General features: G+C 36.4%; 1 protein-coding gene across 5 annotated transcripts; it reads left to right on the top strand.

Annotated features, from left to right (window-relative positions):
• Positions 1-2,407: 2,407 nt before the first annotated feature.
• On the top strand, positions 2,408-23,836 carry Il7r (interleukin 7 receptor). Of its 5 annotated transcripts, XM_063258066.1 has the most exons (10): positions 2,507-2,656; positions 4,875-5,091; positions 6,597-6,738; positions 11,727-11,816; positions 13,751-13,911; positions 17,003-17,160; positions 18,113-18,281; positions 19,287-19,380; positions 20,128-20,203; positions 20,622-23,836. In XM_063258066.1, exons 4-10 carry the CDS (start codon positions 11,785-11,787, stop codon positions 21,123-21,125), a joined length of 1,194 nt encoding a protein of 397 aa, XP_063114136.1. In that variant the 5' UTR covers positions 2,507-2,656; positions 4,875-5,091; positions 6,597-6,738; positions 11,727-11,784; the 3' UTR covers positions 21,126-23,836. The 5 variants fall into 5 exon arrangements, with proteins under 5 accessions (XP_013008364.1, XP_063114135.1, XP_063114137.1 ...); XM_013152910.2 differs by lacking the exons at positions 4,875-5,091; positions 11,727-11,816 and having other exon boundaries at positions 2,408-2,656; positions 19,290-19,380; XM_063258065.1 differs by lacking the exons at positions 4,875-5,091; positions 11,727-11,816 and having other exon boundaries at positions 2,408-2,656; positions 6,600-6,738.
• Positions 23,837-24,164: the final 328 nt, after the last annotated feature.

Consider the following 24,164-nt stretch of genomic DNA (forward strand, 5'->3'; position numbering starts at 1 on the left):
TAACTGGTGTAGACATATCGGCCTAAAAAAGTGAGGAGGAATTCCAAGACAGTGAAAACACCCCACCTGTTCTTTTCTAGCTTTATTAAATCATCACAATAACTATAATGATGAGACAGTTTAGAGACCTCGATTTGCTGTACACCAGAAACAATGTTACTTGTTTCTACTAATTTAACCATTTTATAGGCCCTTAATAACATTCTACCCAATAATAAGGGATCAAACAGAAATTACTACCACATTGTCCTTTTCTGTTCTCTGAATTCATCACCTTATAATCGTTATCTTAAAGCTTCCTCCAGAAGGGAGTCACTGTGAATCCAAAGCCTGTGGCTTTATGACTAGAATCAAGATTAGATGATTCAGTTGGAAACCTAAGCAGCATTACATCTTACAAAAGATATTACCTGTCCACTTATATATAACTGGATTAAATAGAAAACTAGTACTTGTAAACACTGATAATGGCTTGAAAAACAATTTAACAGTTACCGAGATGTCATCCAGTCCTGCAAACCTACCACTTTAACCACGAAACAATGTTGGAAATAATTTTGATGGGCACACAATTTAGAGAGAGCCTGAATTATTTGTTTCATCATGTCAGGTGTCTGCCCTGTATACATAAGTGCCAGCATGATTGGTATGTACTCTAGGTTTCTCACAAGTTGCACGGCAATCAGACTTTAACAAATAAAATGTGAATAAAATATCAGAAGAAAGTGTGTTCTATGTTTTAAAGAAAACAGTTCTTCTATGTTTTAAACAAAAGATGAATAGACTTTCTACAAGGAATTGGGTGGAAAGGATTTAATTATTTGTGCTTCATATATCTGTCTCATCTACTTAGTATCTACTCATCTACTTGTTGAATGAAAGTATACATAAGCTATATACAAAAAAACTAAGTGATACTATGTTCCAATAAAACATATTACACAAACAGAAGAAGGCAAAGATCTTTGTCTCTAGCATAGTTTGACATGATCTGCTTTAACACTAATAATTCTTGAACGAATGCCCACTATTATGAGTAAGGTAAGGATAAGTGCCAGGAATACACCTGAAAAAACAGAAAAACTGCAACTGTGGAAACTGAGAGGTAGCAAGTAAGCTGTTTAAAATGAATGTACAACGAGAGGAGGGAGGAGGCAGAGGATGGAAAAAAGAATTAAAGTGTGCTCTGTACATGTATCAACTCTTTATAAGGAATGTGATCATTATGTACTACAAACATGTACTAACAAAAATAAAAACTGAAATAATAAGCAATCCCAGTCTGGGAACCAGCGCCATGCCTGAGCCACTGCTGGACTGGAACAAACCCCAGCCCCTGCTAGCAAACAAGAAATACCAACCCATGCCCCCACCCCGTCTCTCCCCACTGTACGCACCAGGCTTATCCAGAGAAACACAGGCTGTGGTGACAGCTATGGAGGTGAAATGCAATTGGATGCCTGTGGTGCTTTGGTGTTTCACTAACCACTAAACCACTGGTCTAGGGCCAGTGGTCTGATCATAGGTTTCAGAGGATAGCGGTACACAGTGTGGCACCCAGGGGGAATCTCTTTCAGAGAGTTGCAGCCGATGTTGATTTCCTATGGTCTTGTTTAGGAAGTCCTATATCATTTCCATTGTTTTATTGGGTTGGGTTTTATTCTCTTTTGTTTTGATTACGTCAAATCCAATGGCCAGAGCAGCTATTTCAAAGTTAGCAAGTATTATGGTGGCCATTTTGGATTTACTATTGGCTTGTTTGAAGTCCTGTATTGCTTACATTGTCTTGTTTTTTATTGTTTCCATTCAATTCTGTTCTGTTTGATTTTTACCATGTCTGAAGTTATTTGCAGCTACTTTAAAGACATCAAAAGGCATTATGGTAACTATTGCTGATTCCATAATGCTTTTAGGCCTGTATCTCTTACACTGGTTTGTTTTGATTGGTTTTATTTTGTTTTATCTTCCTTAAAATAAAAAATAAATAAATAAAAGCTGAAAAAGAAAAAAAAACATCTATTATAAATTATACAATCTTTCTTTAAACCAAACTCACCACAAATAACAATTGATTAATAAGTTTAGATTTTTGTCTCATGATCTTTTTGGGAGTGGTATTCAGGGGATCAAACTCATTATTTTGTGCTTATCTGGAAAGCATCTGAGCTGCTGAACTAAATCTCTCACCATTGTGATCCTTCTAGGGCTGTACCGTGAGATCACTTGAACATGATATAAAATCTGCAATCTTACTCCAAAGTACAGTGATTTGAGAGCCTGTAAGAGGAGAGTAATTTAAATTGCTGTCTCTTCATTTCCTCTCCCTCTGCGTACAGCAGTAATACTTTTACTCAAACTTCCTGTTTCTGGCGTTTGCCTTCTTGTAGCCTGTTTATACTTCCCCTCCTTGTGGTTAACTATTGAGCTGTAGACCTAGTCTCCCTCTCTCTCATTCATTTGTACATATAGGCTGACACTTCTTAACACTTCTGCTCTCTCCTCTTCTCTCCTGTTCCTCCCTCTCTCCTCTCTCTCTCTGTCTCTCTCTCTCTCTCTTTCTCTCTCTATCTCAGGATGACTATTCTAAGTACAACTTTTGCTGTAGTTTTCTATTTAATTCATGCTGTTTCTGGAGAAAGTGGCTATGTGCAGAATGGTGAGTCATTTCTTACTTTTGGGGGGAATATTGGATTATCTCCAGCATATGCTCCATGTTACTCATTTCCCTAACAGACCTGAGCAGGCCACCTGGTTGCTATGGAATCCGAGAACCTGGCCTTTACTCATTCGTGTGTTCTAATGCCTGCCATGGGTTATAGGGACAATACTGTGATGGTTTCTAATGTTTCAGAATTGTTAAAAAAAGAAGTGCATTAGACTCTTAAAATCTGGATCTTAAATGTTGATTGATGCTTCTGTCTTGCAAAAGAACAGGGAATAGATGCTGCAATTATGCTCATTGGAAAATCGCTAAGATAACTTCACTTTGTCAGGAAATTTAGCTAGATTTGTATAGTTTAGCTTTTTAAGGGATTCCAAAAACATATCTTTCTATAATCTGTTAAGTCCAGAAATAATAGTCCCAGTTGCATTGATTTATGTTTTATCCCCTAGCACTTCAGCCAGTATCCAGAACACAATAGTCATTCAATAAGTGTGCGAGCATTTCTTCAAGATACTTTAGTTCTGACAGGTTCATGTTAGATGCTTAGTGAATAACAGAAACAGAGTTAAGTGAGTTATGTCATTGAAATACATACAATTACTTTATAGTCAACAAGTGTACAATATGCAAAACTTCTGTTTGGAATGCTTGAAATGATTAGTACCTAGAAGCAGAACCTGGATACTTAAAAAGTACATTACAATTCCAACAAAATTATAGACAAAAGTATCTTGGTAGCTGCAGGAGCCCCTGAGACCAACAATTGTTCTTACAAATTTAGCCTCTTCACTTTAAGAGTTAAAAAGTATTTTCCTAAAAGACAGTATCAACTCATCAGCCTAATGATTCATCTTAGACATTTTGAGTCATGTTTCCTGAGTCGTATTTCATTAGCTCAGATATTTTGAGCCAATTTACTTAGTACTTACCAATGATGGAAAACCCTTGCATTTTCTCATTAAGGGAATTGTCAGAGAAGTGACATTTTTCATATCATGACCATGTATGAATCACTTTTCGAAGGATGATCATATCCATTCCTGTTTCTTTACGGGCATGATAAGAAACATGACAGCTTTATTGTTTTTGAGGTATTACCCTTTTTCTTCCTCGTGGTTATGAAAGTTTTTAAAGAAATAAGAATTTCAACTGAAAACGGTTTTCACTTCAACTTTTAAAATACCAGATATTTTTAGGTCTATAACTACCCATTCACATAAGCCTATCAAAATACTTGCCAGTTTGGAGACAAGGAATTTACAGAATAATCAGTTGCTATTTGTTGAAAGGTAAGTTCATTCACTCGTAACCACAGGTTGATAAAGATAGGAAAGAATACTTTTTAAAAACCATTTAAATTGTTCCATTTAATCAACTAATTCCATTGAATAAGAAGTCTTTTGAACTATATAATGCCTTGCCTATAAAACATGTGCCAAAAAAGTTAAATTTTTTAAAAAAAACTTTAATTTAAAATCATTAGATATTAAAATATTAATAGTGTTAATACTTGAGCATTTAAAAATACTAGATTAATTCACTGTTGACAAATGATGACACGCATGGTGGTAAATGCCTGTAGTACTAGGATTTGGAAGGCTAAACAGGAGGATCACTGTGAGTTTGAGGCCACTGTGGACTACATAGGGATTCAGGGCTAGTTTGAATTACATAGCAAGATGCTGCTTGCAAAAAACCAAAAAAGGAAAAGTGCGATGTAATTTCAAAACCATATGATGATACATTCACTTGATATGGAACCCTTTTTCAAAAGAACTCTAATTATCCATTCTAATTTCAAATTAGAATTCCTATTTTTTTATGATTTATTTCTTAGAAACTATGATAATCACACCCTTACAGAATATTTATTGTCTTCTAAACTGTGTTTATTGTCTTCAAGCTAACTTTCTATGGATCTGTTCAACAATTCCAGTAGCATGAATTTATATATGAAGACCCTCAGAGCAACTTCATAGAGGGTCATAACTGCAGGAGAACAGGCTGAATTTAAACCCACACCTCTTCACTAACAAAAACAAAAGTCTTCAGTACTATGTACCTCACTTTACCTAAAATTTTTCTAGCCAATCAAGAATACTCTCTTTGTTGAATGTAATGCAATATTATGGGAGAATTTTTCTTAGTTACTGAACAGCTCTGTCTAGACCTGTTAAAGAGCCAATAAGCTGTTTTTTGTTTAATGCAGCTGCTTTCCTAAGTGCGGAAGAAATTGAATGAACCGTGATTTATATATTGTATAAGATTATGCAACAAACATATCTTGCCACATTGGATGGCTGTCAACAGATGTTCTTTCTTTTCCTGGTGCCTGGCATCTACAAAAGTATCTTCTGTCTAGCTTACATTGTGTGTTGCAAAGTTACATAGAAAAAGCTGACCCATAAGACGCTTGAATCTACAAGGTAATCTATTTTCTGTTATTTGGGTTAATGAAAGGTCCAAAGAAAAGAAAATTTCGAGGCAATGTGAAAATTAGCATGAAAAGGAGCCCCATCCTACTTAAAACTGTTATGTTTATGAGGATGCTCTTAGAAAACAGACCTGCAGCCTCAAAATTACAAAGAAACATAGTTTAAGGATGAGTACTAAATGGTGGCTGCCTTGTGTTATTTAACATTGTCATTGGATGAACTCTTCTACAATGACACAGGGAATCTTGCTGGATTAGAATCAGGAGCTAGATGAGTCTGGGTGTGGTAGGAAAGACACATGTCTGTGTTGTGAGCAGTACCCACAGCTCTGACCTAACTGAATTGCTAAGAGACGTGTTGCTTTCAGTGAGCCCACTTGTCACTCAAGTGGTTGATCCATTTGCAACCAGGTCGTTAACTTTCCCCACACCTACCAGGTTACTTAAATAGAGAGTGCAGCTTGGACTACCCATGGCCTCTGCAGCGTTCTGTGGGGGTTCAATTATAAGCTGTTCCATATTTATTTTAATGTCTTAGAAGTATCAAATGTCAGGTATTAATGGAAATAGTAAGAGACTCACTCTCAGCCATCTAGGAAGGGGTCTATTACTATGGATTTCCTCATGGGCCACTTGGATTGCGTTTGCTGGTAGATTTGTTTCAGCCCCACACTTCTATTGAATATTGTGAAATACGCATACAAAATACCTACTTAACCATAAAGTCTGCAATCCATGTTAAAAAATCAAATACTATCTGATCAATTGTACTTTACAAAAGTGACTTTGAAAAATATCTACTTCACTTTATTCCAGAATAGCACTGTTATCTATAAAAAATAGTACTTATAAATTAAGAATCAATAAAACCAGAGACAGTATGCATAACATTCACAGGACTGAATTTTTCTTATCATGTTTGTCTAAGTCTGTGACTTCAGATACATTTTCTTAAACTATGACAAAATGGAGATATTAATGTTGCTTTTACGTTGGATACCCTTTTTCTACAAGGGAAAGAAATCTTTTAAGAAATGAACTTCTAACTGTATGATAGTTATCATTTCCTATCATTTGAAAACAATGGAAGGAAATAAAAGACTAGTAATGAAGTCAAAGGTTAAATTAGGTAGCATATACATGATGAATATACAGGTTTTCTAATTGAAATGTGCATTTCATTGCGACAAACACATCAGAAGACATTTGGGTTTTAATAAAATATTCATTTCAGTGCCTGCTTCTAGTACTTTCACTAAGGCTAAAATATTTGGAAGTTACTTGTTAAGGAGGGTGATCTTTCTTTTCTGTTAGAAAACTGCACATTGAGCTTTTGTTTTAAAATCTTTTTTTCTTGCCTTTGTCCTGGTATTTCCCTCTTTAGATAAAATATTATCACTTCATGTCTGCCACAAGTCTGCCATTTTATTAAGGTCATACTTGAGTTTTTCAAAATGCATTTTTTTTGCCTCAGTAACACTGTGTGTGTTCCACCAGGAGATTTGGAAGATGCGGAGTCAGATACAGATTACGCATTCTCCTGCTATGCTCAGTTGGAAGTGGATGGAGCCCAGCACTCACTGACCTGTGCTTTTGATGACCCAGACATCAACAGCACCAATCTGGAATTTGAAATATGGTGAGGAAGGTGGTTTCTACAATGTTTAAAAATAATTTCTGTCTCTATTTCCATCTCTATTTACAGTAGCAGCAAAAGGAATGCCTTGCCTAATGGTATATGGAACTCTAATAATTGCCCAAAACCTCCTGAACACCTAATCCTTTGCTAAAAGACCAAAGCAAAGCAATTCTCACTGTTCCTCTGTCAGGTCCCAAGGCTACAACACTATAAATCCTGAAGATTTCACATCCCTGTGGAGTTCGCAACAGAATTTAAACTCTAGCTGGGGATATAGTTCAGCAGCATAGTACCTGCCTGGCAAGTACAAAATCATGAGTTGAAGCCCTGGTACCAAAAAAAAAAAAAAAATTAAAGAATTTAAACTGTACTTCTCTTAGACTATTCCTCTCAAAAAAATCTTTTTTTTTTTGTCTAACAGGATATCTATTGTTTTCAAGATGCATTTTGTAGTGAAGTTGCTTGTTTCTAATGCCAATATAAAACATACTGATGTCTGTATCTAGATCAAGCTACATAACCTATTTGTCCTCAATTTCCTCACCTATACCATGAAATAATCAAACTTACAGGAAGGTTATGGTGATTAAATAGTTCAGTACATGCGAAACCCTCAGAATAATCGTCCAGTATATAAAGAATGTAATGAAAAAAATGTTCAATCTTTACTATGAATATATACCTAAAACTTTCACCTCCTTGATACAGTTTGATTCCAGATGATCCATTTAATATAAATTTTCCAAAATCTACAGAAATATGTTAGTTCTCAGTTTCATGAGGCCTCAGATAAAAGCCAGAGAAAAAGACAAATCTTTGACTTGAAAATTAATAGAGCCTAGGGAACTTGTTTCTTTCTCCCTCAACAAATCATCTCTTGTTTCCAAGAATTACTATGTCTGATGATTCTTTTTAACATTGCTCTAATGTGAAATCCTGAAAGTAGCTGTCTCCAAATTAATACCAGAGAGCCTCATTTTTAGTTTCCTACTTGGGAGAGTAAGTTAAGATCCACCAGTTGTAAAAAGAAAACTTTTTAAATTCCATAGACACCAAGACAATACCATGCATTGTACAGACAAGCTTTGAATTCCATCTTAATTTTCTGACAGGACTGTCAACTTAATTGACTTTGAAGCCATTCAGGGGATTAATAAATCATACATTTGTGTGTCTCTTGCTGGTCATGGAGGTGTGACCTGGGACCCATGTGTGGTCACTGGCCCCTTCATTTTTGGCACTGTTTCCCTGGTCTGCTTCCTATGAAATAAGCAGTTTTGCTGAAATTTCCTGCATCTACTCAGGCAGCACTTTATGCTGCAATTACTGGGAGAATATATTCTTGCACTTGTATTCCATACTATATATTCAATCTACCTCTGTTTATTCACTTCTATAATTCCTTCTAGAGAGTATAGGAACCTACACTGTCCAGAATGGCTGCAGATAAACTACAGTTAAAGAGCCAAACAACTCATTCTAATGACACACTCATTATTTTGGGCAAAACGCCCTCCCATCTAGAGGTTTGATTTTGGGTTTTCTATAACTGGTTGATTGACTGCTATGAATACTGTAGATTTCCTTGGCCAGCATGAGGCTGACCTTTCTGCCCACTTTCATGCATAGCACTGACCACTTCCATGTCTGCTTGAACATGCTCACTTCCTTTGATAAGTCTATTGATTTTGCCTGACATAATGTAGTCTGTCCAACACCCCCATTTTGGATTTCTAGTTGAGTTTAGTTATTTCCACTGAAAAAAGATTTTTAAGACATGCTTTCATTGTGAAATAGTAAATAAGAACTTCTTAATAGAACAAAATACTTAGAGAGAGTAGCCAGTTCCTTAAGAGGATCTTTACTTTAAGCAGGAGATTCACATTGGTCTCATCAGAATAAATAACTAAATTCAGTTGCACAGAAGGCTCTATTTGCCAACTAGGTTAGGTTTCTTTTCCACAGTGAAACTAGCTTTGGTGGAGTGTTTGTTTCCTGCTAATATATTTATGAAGAATAAAATTTGCAATTTACTGGACCTTATGGTGTAGTTGTTACATAGGCAGACTTTTTGGTAGATACCAGGTCCTCTTTCTCAGAAAGTGGTGAATGTAACACCAACCCTAGATCTGGACACCAGCCTTGCAGGCTGTGAAACTGATTTAGTTAGTGTTTATTGTGTTGGTCTCAAGGATGGACTTGGATTGACCAAATTCACAGTTAGGTTATCAACATGTCAATTGCCTACTTCACACTGACCCAACAATCACAGTGACCAAATATTCATACTGGACACAGGACTTACAGGAGTTGGCAGAGGATGAAAAGACCATATGCCAGTTGGTAGCATATCAATACAAATCCACCTTTACTGGAGAATCCTGATCTTTTCATTCAGCAATATGGCAGCCAGACCTCAGGTGCTTTCAGTTACAAAGCAGAGTCTCTGGAAAAAAGCAGCTAGGGATGGAACCCCTATGACAATGCTGAACTTGCTCTGGAGGTGGCATGTTACTTAGGTTCTCTTTGTAACAAGGAATAAGAGATGAGTACCTGGCTTGTGATAATGTCTCAAAATGGTACCTAATTTTCTCAGTGTGGTTGGATTTTTCATTAAAAATATGGTCAAAGCATTGTTCACATAAAAGTTAATAGAGAACCAAAACAAAAAGAATTGTTGAATTTAAGAGTAGAGGCATTTGATGCAGATCTTGATGTGATTCATTTAAAAAATATTAGTCATCAGTGTTTAAAAATCTAGGCACCCCTAGCTTGTGCAAGGTCCTAAATTCAATCCTCAGTACTGGGGGGAAAAATCTAGGTATTTACAAAAGTCAGATCTGATATGTCTGGGTCTATGCATAGCAAAAAGAAACTGAAATAAAATTCTAGATGCTTCTTACAGATGAGAAATTTAATGTCTAGACCCCATGGCATTTCAATTTGAGACACTGCTTTTTAGGTATTTTGCATGATTTTCACAGTCAGCCCTTACAGAGTAATTGTATTACCTTTCTTTCCACACTTCTGGGGGCACCACAATCACTCCCATCTACCGCCTACAGATACCACTTCAAATACGTCAGTTTTTGTTTTCATCGATTACCACTACTGTCACAGGCTACACCCTGATATTCTAGGTTTAACTAGAGATAACTGTTGAGTATTATTATTTTAGTTCTTTTTGAAATAATCATTATACCCATTATTTTTGAGCTAGATTCTGTCTTTCAGGGTCAAGTAAAAATGAAACCAACAGAGGTTTGTTTGTTTGTTTTAATACTTCCAATTAAATAACCTGTTTGCACCAACAAGAGAAATGCATATCTCTTACTGATCTCCATAACACTGGAGGACCTGGAGGGTAGGTATGAGGCTGAGTCAGGTTGCATTGTCCCCAGTAGTCTCTTCCTGTTTTCAGAACCAGGATATTTGTGTAAGTGGTTTAGCTTTGATGCCCCCAAGAAGGTGGTACAGGATGAAATTCACCAGTTTATAATACTACTTGGATACTTGCTGAGCTCCCACTACCCCTCGACACCCACACCACACACCCTAGAGGAGCTCTGTCTGCCAGATATAGAATGGAACTGATAAATCTGTGAGCCACATAGATAATTCTAAATTCTCTAGTAGCTAAATTTTTTCAAAGAAAAACTAAATAGATAAATTAACCATTTTTAATTAAGTTTATTGGTACATTTTAGAAATACATAATGATCATATTCATCATAGGGAATTTGTACCCATACGTGACATAATTTGATTCCTCTCTTCCCCCAATCTTCTCTCCTTCCTTCAACCTCTATTCGTCTTCCTATTTACAAAGCTTTATTTCCATTTATCCTTTTTTTAAATCTTTTTTCCTTTTCCCTTCCTTCCTTTCCCCTTTCTCCCAACCTAGTTTTTCTTTGCTTATGAACAATTTCTTCCCATTTCACAGTATCTATTGCACATTTTGGTCCTTATTCAGTTTCTCACACCAGAGAGACAATGCAATGTTTACACATGAGTCAAACTTATTTCATCTAAGAGCATGGTCTCAAGTTACATCCATTTACCTAAAAATGTCTCAAATTTATCCTTCTTTATGACAGAGTAGTACTCTATTATATATTTTTAAAAAACCATCTTCATTATTCATCCTTCAGGTGATGGGCATTTGGATCATTTCCAAGATTTAGCTATTGCAAATTGTGCTGCTGTTGACATAGGAACACATATATTGCTGTAGTATGATGCTTTTAATTCTTCCAGGAAGACACCTAGAAGGGGAAAAGCTGGGACAAAGAGAAGATTCTGAAGAATCTCCATGCTGATTTCCACAGTACTTGCACCAATCTATAATCTTACCAACAATGGAAGAGTGCTCCTATTTCTCCCCAGGCCCTCCAGCATTTGTTATTGTTGGTTGATTTCTTGATGGTAGCCATTCTTTTGGGAGTGAGGTGGAGTCTCAGGATTGTTTTAATTTTCATCTCTCTAATAACCAGTGATGTTGAACATTTTCTCATATATTTATTTGCCATTTGTAGTTCTTCATCTGAGAATTATGTATTCATCTCAGACTGAACCCTTAAATTTGTGGGTACTGATTTTTTTTAAATTCTTTATATGTGCTAACTATAAGTCCTTTGTCCCAAGAACAATTGGCTAAAATTTTTCCCACTCTGTAAATTGTCATTTCACTCTGGTGGTGATGTCTTTTGATGTGCAAAAGCTTTTTAATAGAATCAGATTCAGTTATGGATTCTTTGTGTTATTTCCTGTGCAATTGGGGTTTTCTTCATGAAATCTTCACCTACACTTATGTCTCTGAGAGTTCTGCTTAGTCTCTCAGAAGATTTAGCATTTCTGTTTTAATATTTAGGTCTTGAATCCATTTTTATTTTAGTTTAGTGCATAGTGATAGACATGGATCTAGTTTTGGCATTGTGGAAAGCCCGTTTTTACAGTACCATTTATTAAAAAGGCTATTTTTCTTCCAGCAAATGCATTTGGCTCCTCCATGAAAGACAAGGTGGTTGAGTGTGTTTGGAGCTGTTTATGCATCTTCTAATCTGTACCACTGTCCTCAGGTATATCTTTATGCGAGTACCATGCTGTTTTTATCACAGTAACCTTGTAATATGATTTCAAGTCAGGAAGTCTAATGCTCTCTTCCTTGCCAAGAATTGTTTTTGCTGTTCTATATCATTTCTGACTCCAAAGAATTTTAGGAATATTTTCTCTAGTTATGTGAGGCAGGCTAATGGTACTTTGGTTGGGACTGCATTAAATCTGTATATCAATTTTGGGAATACCATTTTTTGGGGATCCTGTCTCATGGTATATTGTTTTGCATCCTTTGACTTTCAATATATTAATTTCTTTTTTAGTTAAATGTGTTTCTTGAATATAGCATATTGTTGGATCTTGTTTTTTAATCCAGTCTTCCAGTCTGTTTCTTTTGTTTAGTGAATTGAGACCATTTACATTGATGGTTATAACAAATATTTAGTGGTTTATCTTTCTTATATTATTCTCCTACTAATGGGTCCCTGTCTTTCCCCTCTGTTTAATTGTTTGCCCTGTATGGTGGCTTCTTTCTATTGGTGTTCTTGTAATTGTGGTATCTTTTTTCCTCTTTCTAATATATCTTCCAAAGCATTCTGAAGAGCTCATTTTGTGGTCATGAATTTACTCAGGTGTTCTTTGTCATGGAGGTATCTTATTTTTCCATCAATTTTGAAAGAAAGTCTTGCAAGGTACATAGATTTTGTTTGGGAGCTGTTTTCTTTTAGGACTTGAAATACTTCACTCTAAGTCCTTGATTTAAGGGTTTCTGTTGAGAAGTTTGCTGTGATTGTGATGGACTTTCCTTTCTGGTGCTTTGTTTCTTTCATCTAAATACTTGTATCAAGTGAAGATGAACTGATTATTTACATCTTTTTTCCGTTTTTGTGGTAAGTTAAATTGATTGATCTCTGAATATTGGACCTGTTTTAGTTCCCAGAGGATCACTTTACTTAGTTATAATGTATGTGTAAATAGTTTTATGAGGAATTTTACATATATTTTTGAGGATTTTCTTCTGTAGATTCCTTTTATTTAAAAATATTTTTGCCAAGTTTGCCACCAGAGTTAATATACCTTCATAAAATAATTTGAAAGAATGTACTCCATCTCTATTTTCTAGAAGAAATTTTCATAAGACTATTTATTTCTTACACATTTGGTAGAATTCACTAGCTCTTAACTCACAAGCATACAATTTTCTTTGTGAGAAGTTTTTTGATAATAAATATAATTTATTTAAAACAAAAGAACTATTGAGGTATTCAATTTGCATCAGTTTGATTATTTTTGTAATTTTAAGAATACATTTTACCACATAAAAGTTATTACATGCTTTGTCATAGATTTTAAATTTCCTTATTTTAACTTTGATATTTCCATGATCTACAATGATATCTTCTTTAAGATATTGACAACTTATATCTTAGCTGTCTTTTCTTTACCTATCTTATTAGAGCTCATCACCCAAAATTATCTATAAAAGTCTCTTAGGTTACCCACTAAATATATGTGTGTCTATAATCTTAAAATACTATAATAATCGTAAGATTATTATAGTATTTTTTCAAAAGACTTTCTTTAATTTTTTGTCAATGTTTCTTTTATAGTCTTTCATTTATTCCAATAACAAAAAAACACAATTATCTTGTTACCTAAACAACTTTTTTTTAATAATCAATTATAAACATATAGAAATTTCCTCTAGTTGTCATGGGTGTCTTTTACCTATTTCAGATATACTTGTACTGAAATTGGGAGCCAATCAGCATTAAATAAAATGGCAGCAGGAAGCCACATTGTTTTAATTCATTCACTCCCTCCATTAACATGCATCCAAGCACCCCTGACCTAAAAACACCAAAGTTAAAATTGTATGCCTGAAATGTGCTACGATGCTATCCCAGTGTGTATAGAAATGTTTCCTGAATCAGACATTCCCTTTTTGTTTCTACAGTGAGAGTCTTGTGGGGATAGATTGCATGAATCTTAATAAACTACAAGAGGAGAAATATTTCATCAAGACAAAGAAATTCTTAATGATTGGTCAGAGCAAGATATGTGTGAAGCTAAGAGAAGAGAATCTAGCTTGTAAAAGTGTGGAAATAGTCCATATAGGTAAGCAGCTGTGCATTCATGTGATGATCACATTTTCAATACTTGCAGCCTGTCTGGACTTACTATGTGTTAAAAATAGGCAAATTGTGAGAACAATCTGCAATAGATAACAGCAAGTTATCCAATGCAATTTTTAAATAAGTGAAAAACCTAACACTTAGAAGTACCAATTCTTAAGGCGAAAGAATTATAAAGATCTTCAAACTGAGCTTTGAAAGAGAGTTTTTACACCTATAGATCAAGGAAAGAGCAAATCAATATGAAGAGTTTAGCTGGAGTCAAGCCTCCTGTCATCCACTGACATTTGTCCTTTCCTCTTTACCTTGTCTTCTGAATTTTTGGTAGTCCTCTCTTCACACAGTGAGAGTACTTAGCTAAATTATCAAGCTATGTTTGAAAGCACATATGCTTTCTATATTAGAGTTTTCTAGAGGGGAAAAAACAATAGGATGAAGGGAAGGAAATCATAGATACATAGATAATAGACAGATAGATGATAGAGAGAGAGAGAGAGAGAGAGAGATAGACAGATAGATATTTTTTGGAGGTTGCCAATTTCAAACTGCATGATAAAACAAAAGGCCAAAATTTCAGACAAGAGTGAATGTTGTATCCTTGAATCTAAATTCTGCTGGCCAAGAAACTCAAGCAGATTTTTTTTTCACTTCTCTTGAAACTAATTTCTTCAAGGAACCACAGTCTTTATATTAAGGCCTCTATTGACTGAATGGTGGTACCTACCACATCTGGAAGGTGCTCTGTTCCACTGAAAGTCTACTGATTTAAATTTCAAACATATCTTTCAAACAATACCTTTAGATTTGAATTCAACCAGTTAGATGAACACCATAGCTTAGTCTAGGAAAAGGCCCTGAGTTTAATTCCCACTAGCCACACAATGTGCACACACACACACACTCCAAAGATGGCAAAATAAAAAAATAAAACAGAAATTCTATAAGTGAACACAAATCTTGGATTAAAAGCAAATGTACTTCAAAAGGAAACATTAAGCAGCACTGCCACAGAGTGCTAGCACTGTCCAGAATGAGGATGCCAAGAACAGGATAGCTCAGAGTCTGAGGCATGAGGAGCTTGGTTTGGGACAATGGGAGCCAGCCTTCTATGAATGGTTGGTTAGCTTATGCACTGCATGAAGTCATCATACTTAAGTATCTCTTACTTAAATATTACACTGGAAATGTACATTATTTTCTCTGATAGAAGGCAGAAATATATGGTATTTTGAGAGTTTGCTGAAGCATGAGGGAAAAGCTCATTCTTATATAAAACTCTACCAGCACACAAACCCCTGTATGTATATAAATACATACCTAAAGGCTCCAGATGACAGCTATTATATCTAAATCCTTAGATCTCATGTTCCAAATGCTCTTAGAGACCTACTTTCTGCATGCACAAGTAGACTGAAAACCTCACTCATCTCTGAGGGACAGAAGACAGGCAGAACAGACACACTGCAGACTGCATAGGTCCCATGGAAGGCATGGGTTGAGCCTCTGGGGCCTTTGGAAAACACTTTTGGGCAAGCAGAATGAGATATGATGGAGTTTCACAGCAACATCTCATCCCAGCTCCTACTATGATAATTAATTCATGGATTTACCACAGAAATGAATTGAAAATGAATATTCCTGATTAAACCCCAAGTCCAGAGCTCCCACCCCTCACCTAACAAGGCCACAGAGTGCAGCTTCCTGCCTTCCCACTTGGATTAGACATGTACATTGATGTGATTGTTCAGACTGTATAAGAACATATTAACTTTTTAAAATATTGATTCAGAAAAGAGACATTTTTCCTAATTTGTGCAGATGCATTTGAGCTGGAGGCAGAATTGTCTGGAAAACTGGACAAGCCAACATGGAAGAGCAGGCTGAAAAATTCAAAGCTAAATGAAAAAGGGTGAGAATCAGAAGCAGGCCAAATGAAATTCAAATCCTGTTAAAGCCATTTTCAGGTGCCAGAACGCAGTTAATTAATCTCAATTAATTAAAACTCAGTTTCCTCATCATCATAGGTAGATGAGTGGCTATCAGTTGAAGTCAGCATAAGCAAAATACTCTGTCTGGTAGGTGTGTAATCAGGATCTGCTCTGCTCTTCCCTGAGTTCCTCTATTATTATTGAGAGTCCTTGGGAAATGGAACAGGCAGGGGATCCGTCTCAGAAGCTTTTGCTGTGAATGTAAATGAAGGACAGAGGTAAGAAGGCCACCAGGATTGCCTACTGGGCTTATCTCTACACCCGCCACCTTGCATCCTGCTCCCTTCAAGTCTAAGACATCCTGCTTTTTTATAGTAATTCTAAGGGTGCAAAAGGATAAACCACCTCTTTACAAGAAACTCAAGGATAAAGAAAAATTCAGTTCTTTTTAGTATCTCCAGAGCAATATAGAAGAAAAGTAGGCAGTAGGATGCATATCTTCCCCTTCTATAAACTGAGAAGTGCAGAATTTTCCAGCTGTAGCCTAGTTTTGCTGGAAGAATGAAAACTCAAAGTTTACATTTTACTGCTTTGGGGTAGTTGCTACCAAATTCTTTAGTATTACAGACACAGAGAATACATTTTAATATAAAATTAACACCAGCTGCTACAATAAATAGCCCCACAAATGTATGGTATCTGACACCCTCAGTTAATTCTTTACCCATTCACATAAGAGCAAAAATGATTATTCCTACCTTGCAGAGGGTGCTTCTGTAAGAAAACTTAGGGCTCCCTCTGTTTTGTGACTCTACTATCCAGCATATGAGTCCGAGTGATAGAAGGAGACTGAGCAAGAGAATTATCTACCTGTGAGAGCTCTCGGGGTCAAACTGAAGCTGGGTTAGTCACTTCGAGAGGACGTAGCAGTTGCAAGAGAGGTTCAGAAGTATGATCTACATTTGAACCCAAGAAAAAGAAAGAAATGGATTTTTTATTAGTAAGTTAGCTACTGACACAGAAAGTGTAGGAATGGTTTGCAGAATAGATGGACTTTAAAAATTACGATCATTTTCTTGATGGCTTTATAAACGATCATTTTCTTGATGGCTTTATAGACAGACATGATTTCTTTTTCCTATGCAGTTAAACCTGAGGCTCCCTTTGACTTAAAAGTTAACTATCGTCAAAGAGCAAATGACTTTGAAGTGACATTTAATACATCACACTTGCAAAAGAAATATGTAAAACAATTAATGCACGATGTAGCCTACTGCCAGGAAAAGGACGGAAACAACTGGATGGTATGTAGATCAACCATGTGCTTAATCAAAAACTGCTTAATGTTACATATTTTCCTACCCTCTTCATTATTCATCTGAAAACTATACTAATGGAAAATCAAATACGGTTAAGAAAGAAAAGATTTTGAATAAATACTTCTAGGGCAATATATTGTCTGATTAAGTGTCTGACCCCCACCATATGCTTATCTGTGCCAACATACAGCCAAGATTATGAGGCAGATTAAAAGTTAAGATTAAGATTAAATTGCTGCATATACAGCTGACAGATGATCAATATCTATATAAAAAGCTTCCATGAATTATTAAGAAAAAGATAAAAGATTCCCATATAAAAGCAAACACCTGGAAACATTTTATGAGTAAGACATATAAATTCAATAAATATATACAGAAATAAATAAATAAATGTAAGTTACAATGGAATATTACTTTTTACCCTCCAAATTGATGCAAAGTTTCCATTCTTAATTTTTCCTTAAGGATAATACATAGTTTTGGGGGAACTGCTGTCTGTACATTGCTGCTCACAGCACAAAATGACATGTTTCTGGGGTTAAATTATTCTTGCTCCTTAATCTTAACCTGTTCTTTCATTTCCCTTTGACATGTGAAAGGAAAGAGAAACTAAAGAATTTATTTGGTCACAGAAATGAAGATGAAATCCTGGGAGTTATGTGTGTCTTTCTGAAGCCTAACTCAACTGAATACAATTTATATCGTGACAATTCTCTTTGATCACTCACGGCATCATTTATGAGCTCAGAGAATCTGCTCCTGATTCAGTTACTAAACCCTCCACATACTTGATTTCCTTCATTTAACAAATATGGGAGAACCCTACAAGGATGCCCAAAATTCTAAAGAAGTTCATCTCATAGTGATTTGGGAAATTTGAATGACACTTCTTTTTATATCCTAAAAATATCTAATGGCATATTTTACTCTTCAGCATGTCAATATATCCAACACAAGGCTGACAATCCCACAGAGAAAGCTACAACCTGACGCAATGTATGAGATTAAAGTCCGATCCATCCCTCATAGTGACTATTACAAAGGCTTCTGGAGCGAATGGAGTCCAAGTTCCCACTTCAAAACTCCAGAGGCCAACAGTGCAGGTGAGCAATCGCTATAGAAAGCCCTCGTGCCTCTCACACTTTATAAGTCAATGTGTGGAGTAGAAAGGGAGACAGAGAGTGATGCAATGAACCTGTGGTTAGGACACCCGGGAGGGCGCTCTTCCATTCCCTTTGGAGAATGATCAGACTCCCATCTCTGCTCTGTATGTCTTTCTTTATAAACAGTGGGAGCAGCAGTCCTTAATAGCTGATAACTGATCTAGTTTTCTTCATGCCACTGCCTCGGGTATTCCTGGGAGCTGTTAATTATCCAAATCCCCATGGCTACCTTCTATTTACCAATTTAGGGATCTCAACAGTTGGGTTCTTTAAAATTCCCTAGTGAATGCTTTTTTTGATGGGATGTAGAAAGGTCAGCATGGCTGTCCTATATCTCCTTTTCCAAAATTATGAAGATGTATTTGGAGTTTACAAAGTAATATTAGCCAGAAAAATCAAAGAATAGGAAAATAACTCCCCAAAAATCAATGTAGACCCTCCCTCAGGTGGGTTAGGAAAGCTGTAACAGTGTGCTGCCAAATTCCCATTCTCATCCTGGTACTTGTTATGACCTGAGGGTGAACATTTATCTTTTCAGCCGTACTGTGACTGCTTTCTATGGATGGAAGGAGTTGGGAGGAGACTGGTGGTACCTTTGATACTAGATCACTTCCACGTTTCAAGTGGCTGATGTTCTAGCTCTAGTCACTCAAGTCAGTGTCACTTAAACCAGACACATCTTCCTGTTTACCAAAGGACAACTTTCAAGAAATAACAAAAAGATGCTGGGTATAGTGGCACACACCTGTAATTTCAGCACTCAGGAAGCTGAGGCAGGAGGATCACCATGAGTTCACAGCCAAGGGTTACACAGCAAGACCCTAACAGCAAGACCCAAAAAAAGAAATAACAAAAGATCCCATAGTAAACAAACTCAGTGTTTCTGAAAGTTTACCTAACTCTGTATTTATTGAATGCTAATCACAATCTATGCCTGTATTTCAGAAGAGATGAATCCTGTTTTACTAACTATCAGTGTTACCAGCTTTTTCTCTGTGGTTCTGTTGGTCATCTTAGCCTGTGCATTATGGAAAAAAAGGTGACTTTTTAAAAATAATCTGGAACATATTTGTGTGGAAAATCACTTAGTGAAAGCTTGAGCCCCAATTACTGATGAGAACTTAGCAAAATGCAGTTAGTTATAGAAGGAATTATAGTGTTTGCCCCTCCCAATTCTCAGGTGCCAGTGAAATTTCACAACTGATTTCATAAGAAGCCAAAATGTACAAACTGAACACAAGGCAAACCCTATTCCTAATATAAAAATCATGCCAATAAAATTACTTAATATAATAAGATGTGTTCAGCATTTAGCCATGGATCCAGGATCACAAACCCACCAATTTAAAAAACACTGCCTTTAAGCAATTTCCCTGAGTAACTTAGAACATATTCCTCACTTCCATGAAAAGTAGAGCAAAGGAATTATGATCAGTAAAGGCAAGGGGCATGGTGACAACATCCACACTGGAAGCAAATGACCAGGTCAAATTTTAGTTTCAAAGTGACACCAAAATTATCTTGTTCCAACATCATGATTCTTTCCCACTAGAAGCCTCTTCTTCCTGCATGCACCATCCTAATAGCTTGTTCAAAGAGTACATGAATAACAATGATCTCTGGTCCAGCGTCCCTTCTATTGATAGTGCACTGAGGCTCAGAGGAAGCATGTCAATTGTCCACAGTCACCCATTAGCTGTGGTTCCCAACTCAGAATAAGTAGAAAGATTTTTGGGGCCTGTTCTTTCTGCCATGTGCTTTATCTATCAATGTCCTGTGATTTCAGGATTAAGCCTATTATATGGCCAAGTCTTCCTGATCATAAGAAGGCTCTGGAACAGCTGTGTAAGAAACCTGAAAAAGTAAGTGTGTCTGGTATTTAAAGAAGCACCATGGTGGTGCCATCCTAGTAACTAAAAACAGTATACCAGGATGAGGAATAGCTGTATCTCAACTTCCGGTCTTGTATGCATCCCTTAGCTAGGATTCTACATAAGATGCTAGCTACAGTTCCCGTAGGTAAGAAACTGAAATAAGATGCCAGTCTCAGAACTTCTGGGCTTGTCAAGGTTGGAAGGCATAGCAAGTGGTCATTTCAAACCCTGAGGGGTCACAGCACCTCCATAAGTGCAAGAACAAGTGGACAATTCTCAGACATTCCCTGATAAATCCCGGTCAGAAGTTTCTTTAGATCTGTGCCTGAACTGAGTGTTTGCTGGCCCATCCCTCTGGTGTCATCTTAATGTCTCTCTCTCTCCCTCTCTCTCTTTTTCTGTGCAGAATTTTAATGTGAGTTTCAATCCTGAAAGTTTTTTGGACTGCCAGATTCATAAGGTTGATGATATTCAATCTAGAGATGAAGTGGAAAACTTTCTGCAAGATACTCTTTCTCCACAACTAGAAGAGTCTGAGAAACAGGGACTTGCAGGGAGTGAGCATGAACCCAACTGGCCATCCCAGATTCCAATTATCACCTCAGAAATTTTCAAAGGAGAATTACCAATTAGAAGTCCTGGTGGAAATGCCAGTGCATGTAATCCCTCTATGCTCCCCTCTTTCTGGGCCCCAGACTGCAGAGAGGGCATTAGAAGTGGCTCTCATGTGTACCAAGACCTGCTGCTTAGTTCTGGAACTACAGACAACACCATGCTCCGACCATTTCCTCACCAATCAGGAATCCTGACGGCGAACCCAGGTGTTCAGGGACAGCCCATCCTCAGTTCTTTGAGGCAAAATCAGGAAGAAGCTTATGTCACCATGTCTAGCTTTTACAAAAACCAGTGAATTGTAGGAAACTCAAGACCATCCCTACTATAACTGAAGATAACGTCAGGAAACAACGTCTAGAGTTCTTATTCTGCTTCTAAACACATAGAAGGCAAGATTAATGCTATTCAATCACCTAGTCTTCAGGATTCTGAAACATCACTTTGACCTCCTGCTTCAGTTTCCTTCCATACGAGGGAGGAACATTCTGATGTACCATGTTGGTTAAGTCATGTAGTGTTTGATGACCTTAAGACTTAAAGAGCAGGAATGACTCAAAGAAAAGCCAAAGAAAAGAATAGAGGGATGAGAAAAAACAGGGAGAGTAAGGGAAGAAAGAAGGGAAAGAAATAAGAATGACAATTATTGCCAATAAGACTTAGTTTATATCCACGACTGTGCAAAGTGCATTTCATTTGCCTCATTTCATTCTTATAATAATCATCATTATTAATCCCTCTATAATAGATGATGAAATTGTGGTTCAGGGCTTATGAAACTTGTTCAAGTTGTCCATAAATGAGGACGAGCCCAAGATCAGATGCCCAGAGTCTGACTACAGTCTCCCTGTCGGTGAACCTTTGTTCTTATATACAGTCTGTTCCAACTTTTAGTGCCACAGATAATTGGATGGTTATACAACTTATTATCCAAAGGATCACTTTTGAAAGTGAAAGGGAAAGTTATAAATTATCACTCCAGCACATCAAGCATAATCTGGGATTGAGCCACATAAATGAAGATACATAGTTATGTCAATTAAAATTGTTGTGGGAAAGAAAGTGGGGTGAGGGATAAATGGACTTCTGAGTATAAAGTACAATGATCAGTCATATCAAGAAGGAAGAAAAGGTAAGAAAGGACTATCAAGCCAATTTGATTTTGTTTTTATGAAAATGTTATCAGGAGAGAATACATTAGAAGTCCAGAATTTCTGTTTCTAATTATCAAGACCAGGATTTTCTTGCTGCTACCCCAAATACATTTGTCCAGGATTGCAGAACGTATCATGGACCCTGAACAGTGGGGCCTTTGACAAATAAGGCACTCTTAAGACAAGTAAGGCACTCAGCAACATCAGCTAGCCCCTCACCCACGGGCTGCCTACCCTGGTGGTACACAGAATCACACAGGTCGGAGAGATAGCTCAGGGAAGTAAAAACAGAAGGGTTCAGGGATTCATTTAGCATCTGTTGTTGCTTATGTATTAAATTTTCTTCTTTGTCACTTTATTTGATTTAGGGAGATTAAGTGATTTTATTTTTCAAAATATTTTTGTGTTTGTCCTGTGTGATCTGTGACCAAGGTTTACATTGTGGACTAATGGATCCTATCTATTGGTATAAGGCCTAACCATAATCAGAACATTTTGTTCTTCAGATGAATGTTTTACTGTCCAAATTGCTTTCCTCTGAAATAATTGTAATGAATACAATTCTGTAATTGCTTAGGTTTCTTTGTTGTACTCTTACCTTCTTCTCAAACACAGAAAATCTGCTATATGTCAACCATAGTGTTAGACACAGGAGATTGGAAGCCATGTAACCATAGAATTCCACTTGATAAAATGCAAAATATAACAAAAATGACAACTTGTAAACAAATTATTATCATGTGAAATTCTATAACAGGGTATGTTGAAAGTACCCTGTTGAGGGCAGAAAAAAATGCCACAAAAACTTCTTAAGTTGCATGGAGGAAAGATGTAATCTGCCTGGTACGTAAGTAGCAAAAATGTTTTCCATCAGGTAGACAGACTTCTTTTCAATCTTTTGACTTCATGGGAGCCAAGTCTGAAAGAGAAAGTCACACAAAATTTCATGCCTAACCTAAGCCTTTGACACTGTAATCATAGGGATTCTTTGAAGGATTTATAATACTATATTTAGTTTATGAGAACATGGTGACACAGAGGTCACAAATTAGTTACTCATATTCATTTGTATCCCTGTTGTAAACAAACAATCTCTTAAAGAAAGGAAAAGTAATCCAGAGATTTTAAAGGGCCTTATTCAGCTCTAAAATGTTCTATTTCAATGTTGTTTGGTACTTGCTATAATTTTAATTTGGGGTGTGTGTGTCTGTTATTGGAAGCATTTTAAATTCATCTATTACACTTATAATGGCTGCTAATGCTTGATTATAGACTCAGAAACAATAACGATGTAAGTTTGCTAATTCATTCTGCCCGATCCTCTTTTGAATTTCTTCAAGAAACAAAAATTCCTCACCAAAGACAATGTATAAGTCAGACATGTCAACTACCAGCTCCATGTAGCATGAAATAAAGAGTTAACTGAGAGACAGCCAACTAATTTGGGCCAAAAAACACAATTGGCTCAAATGGACTTTGGATTATTCAGTTGATTTTCTATCAATTTTGCCTCTCTTTAGTGTGGCTTCCAGAGGAATTTGCTTCAGAAAATCCAAGTGTGGTTTACTTCAGATATGCATACTTATTTTTTTTAGCTCTTGTGGGGGTGATACTGACCTTAGAACTGACCCAGAAGATAGTGAGAATATGTGGTAAGACATCTGGAAATGGTACTTTGTCAGTTCATTGGTTTGGTCTATTACCCTTAAAAATGCTCATCATTCACTACAATGAAGGTGTTTGATTTACTTGTGTACTTTTTATATGCATTACTGATATTTAGCAGAGCTGCTAAGTTTATAAGTAGATGATGTATGCTGCCATCTTGTATTTAAATAAATGCTATTTAACTAGATACTATGGCTATGCTGTCATCTATAAAAACTACAGATCGAGAAAATACCCAGAGTAGACCACAGCTCTCACTCATGGGAAATATTCTGAGGTCATTTGCTGTCATTTTGTGGGTTTGGGTTTGCAGAGAAATTTTTTATCATCAGTTAAGTAGTTAATATGTAATAGCAATTTGTTAAGAATCTCTGCACTCTTTTATATGGTGCTAGACACTAGAGCTGCAGACATGAAATGAGATCTTCCAAGCTGTCAATTACATGGGGCAAAATATACATGGGAAAGTTACAATGCCATACCATTGCCTTAGGGCAAACTACCAGTCAAGATGC

The sequence above is a fragment of the Cavia porcellus genome, unplaced genomic scaffold, assembly GCF_034190915.1.
Source record: "Cavia porcellus strain 051 isolate PalLab524CR breed Dunkin Hartley unplaced genomic scaffold, mCavPor4.1 scaffold_11, whole genome shotgun sequence".
NCBI lineage: Eukaryota > Metazoa > Chordata > Mammalia > Rodentia > Caviidae > Cavia > Cavia porcellus.

Excerpts from the sequence above, each read along its gene's own strand:
- Il7r (XM_003470220.3), top strand. The coding sequence starts at position 2,575 with ATGACTATTCTAAGTACAACTTTTGCTGTAGTTTTCTATTTAATTCAT. Across the intron at positions 2,657-6,596 it reads AAGTGGCTATGTGCAGAATG|GAGATTTGGAAGATGCGGAG; the intron begins GTGAGTCATTTC and ends GTGTTCCACCAG. Across the intron at positions 19,381-20,127 it reads TGTGCATTATGGAAAAAAAG|GATTAAGCCTATTATATGGC; the intron begins GTGACTTTTTAA and ends CTGTGATTTCAG.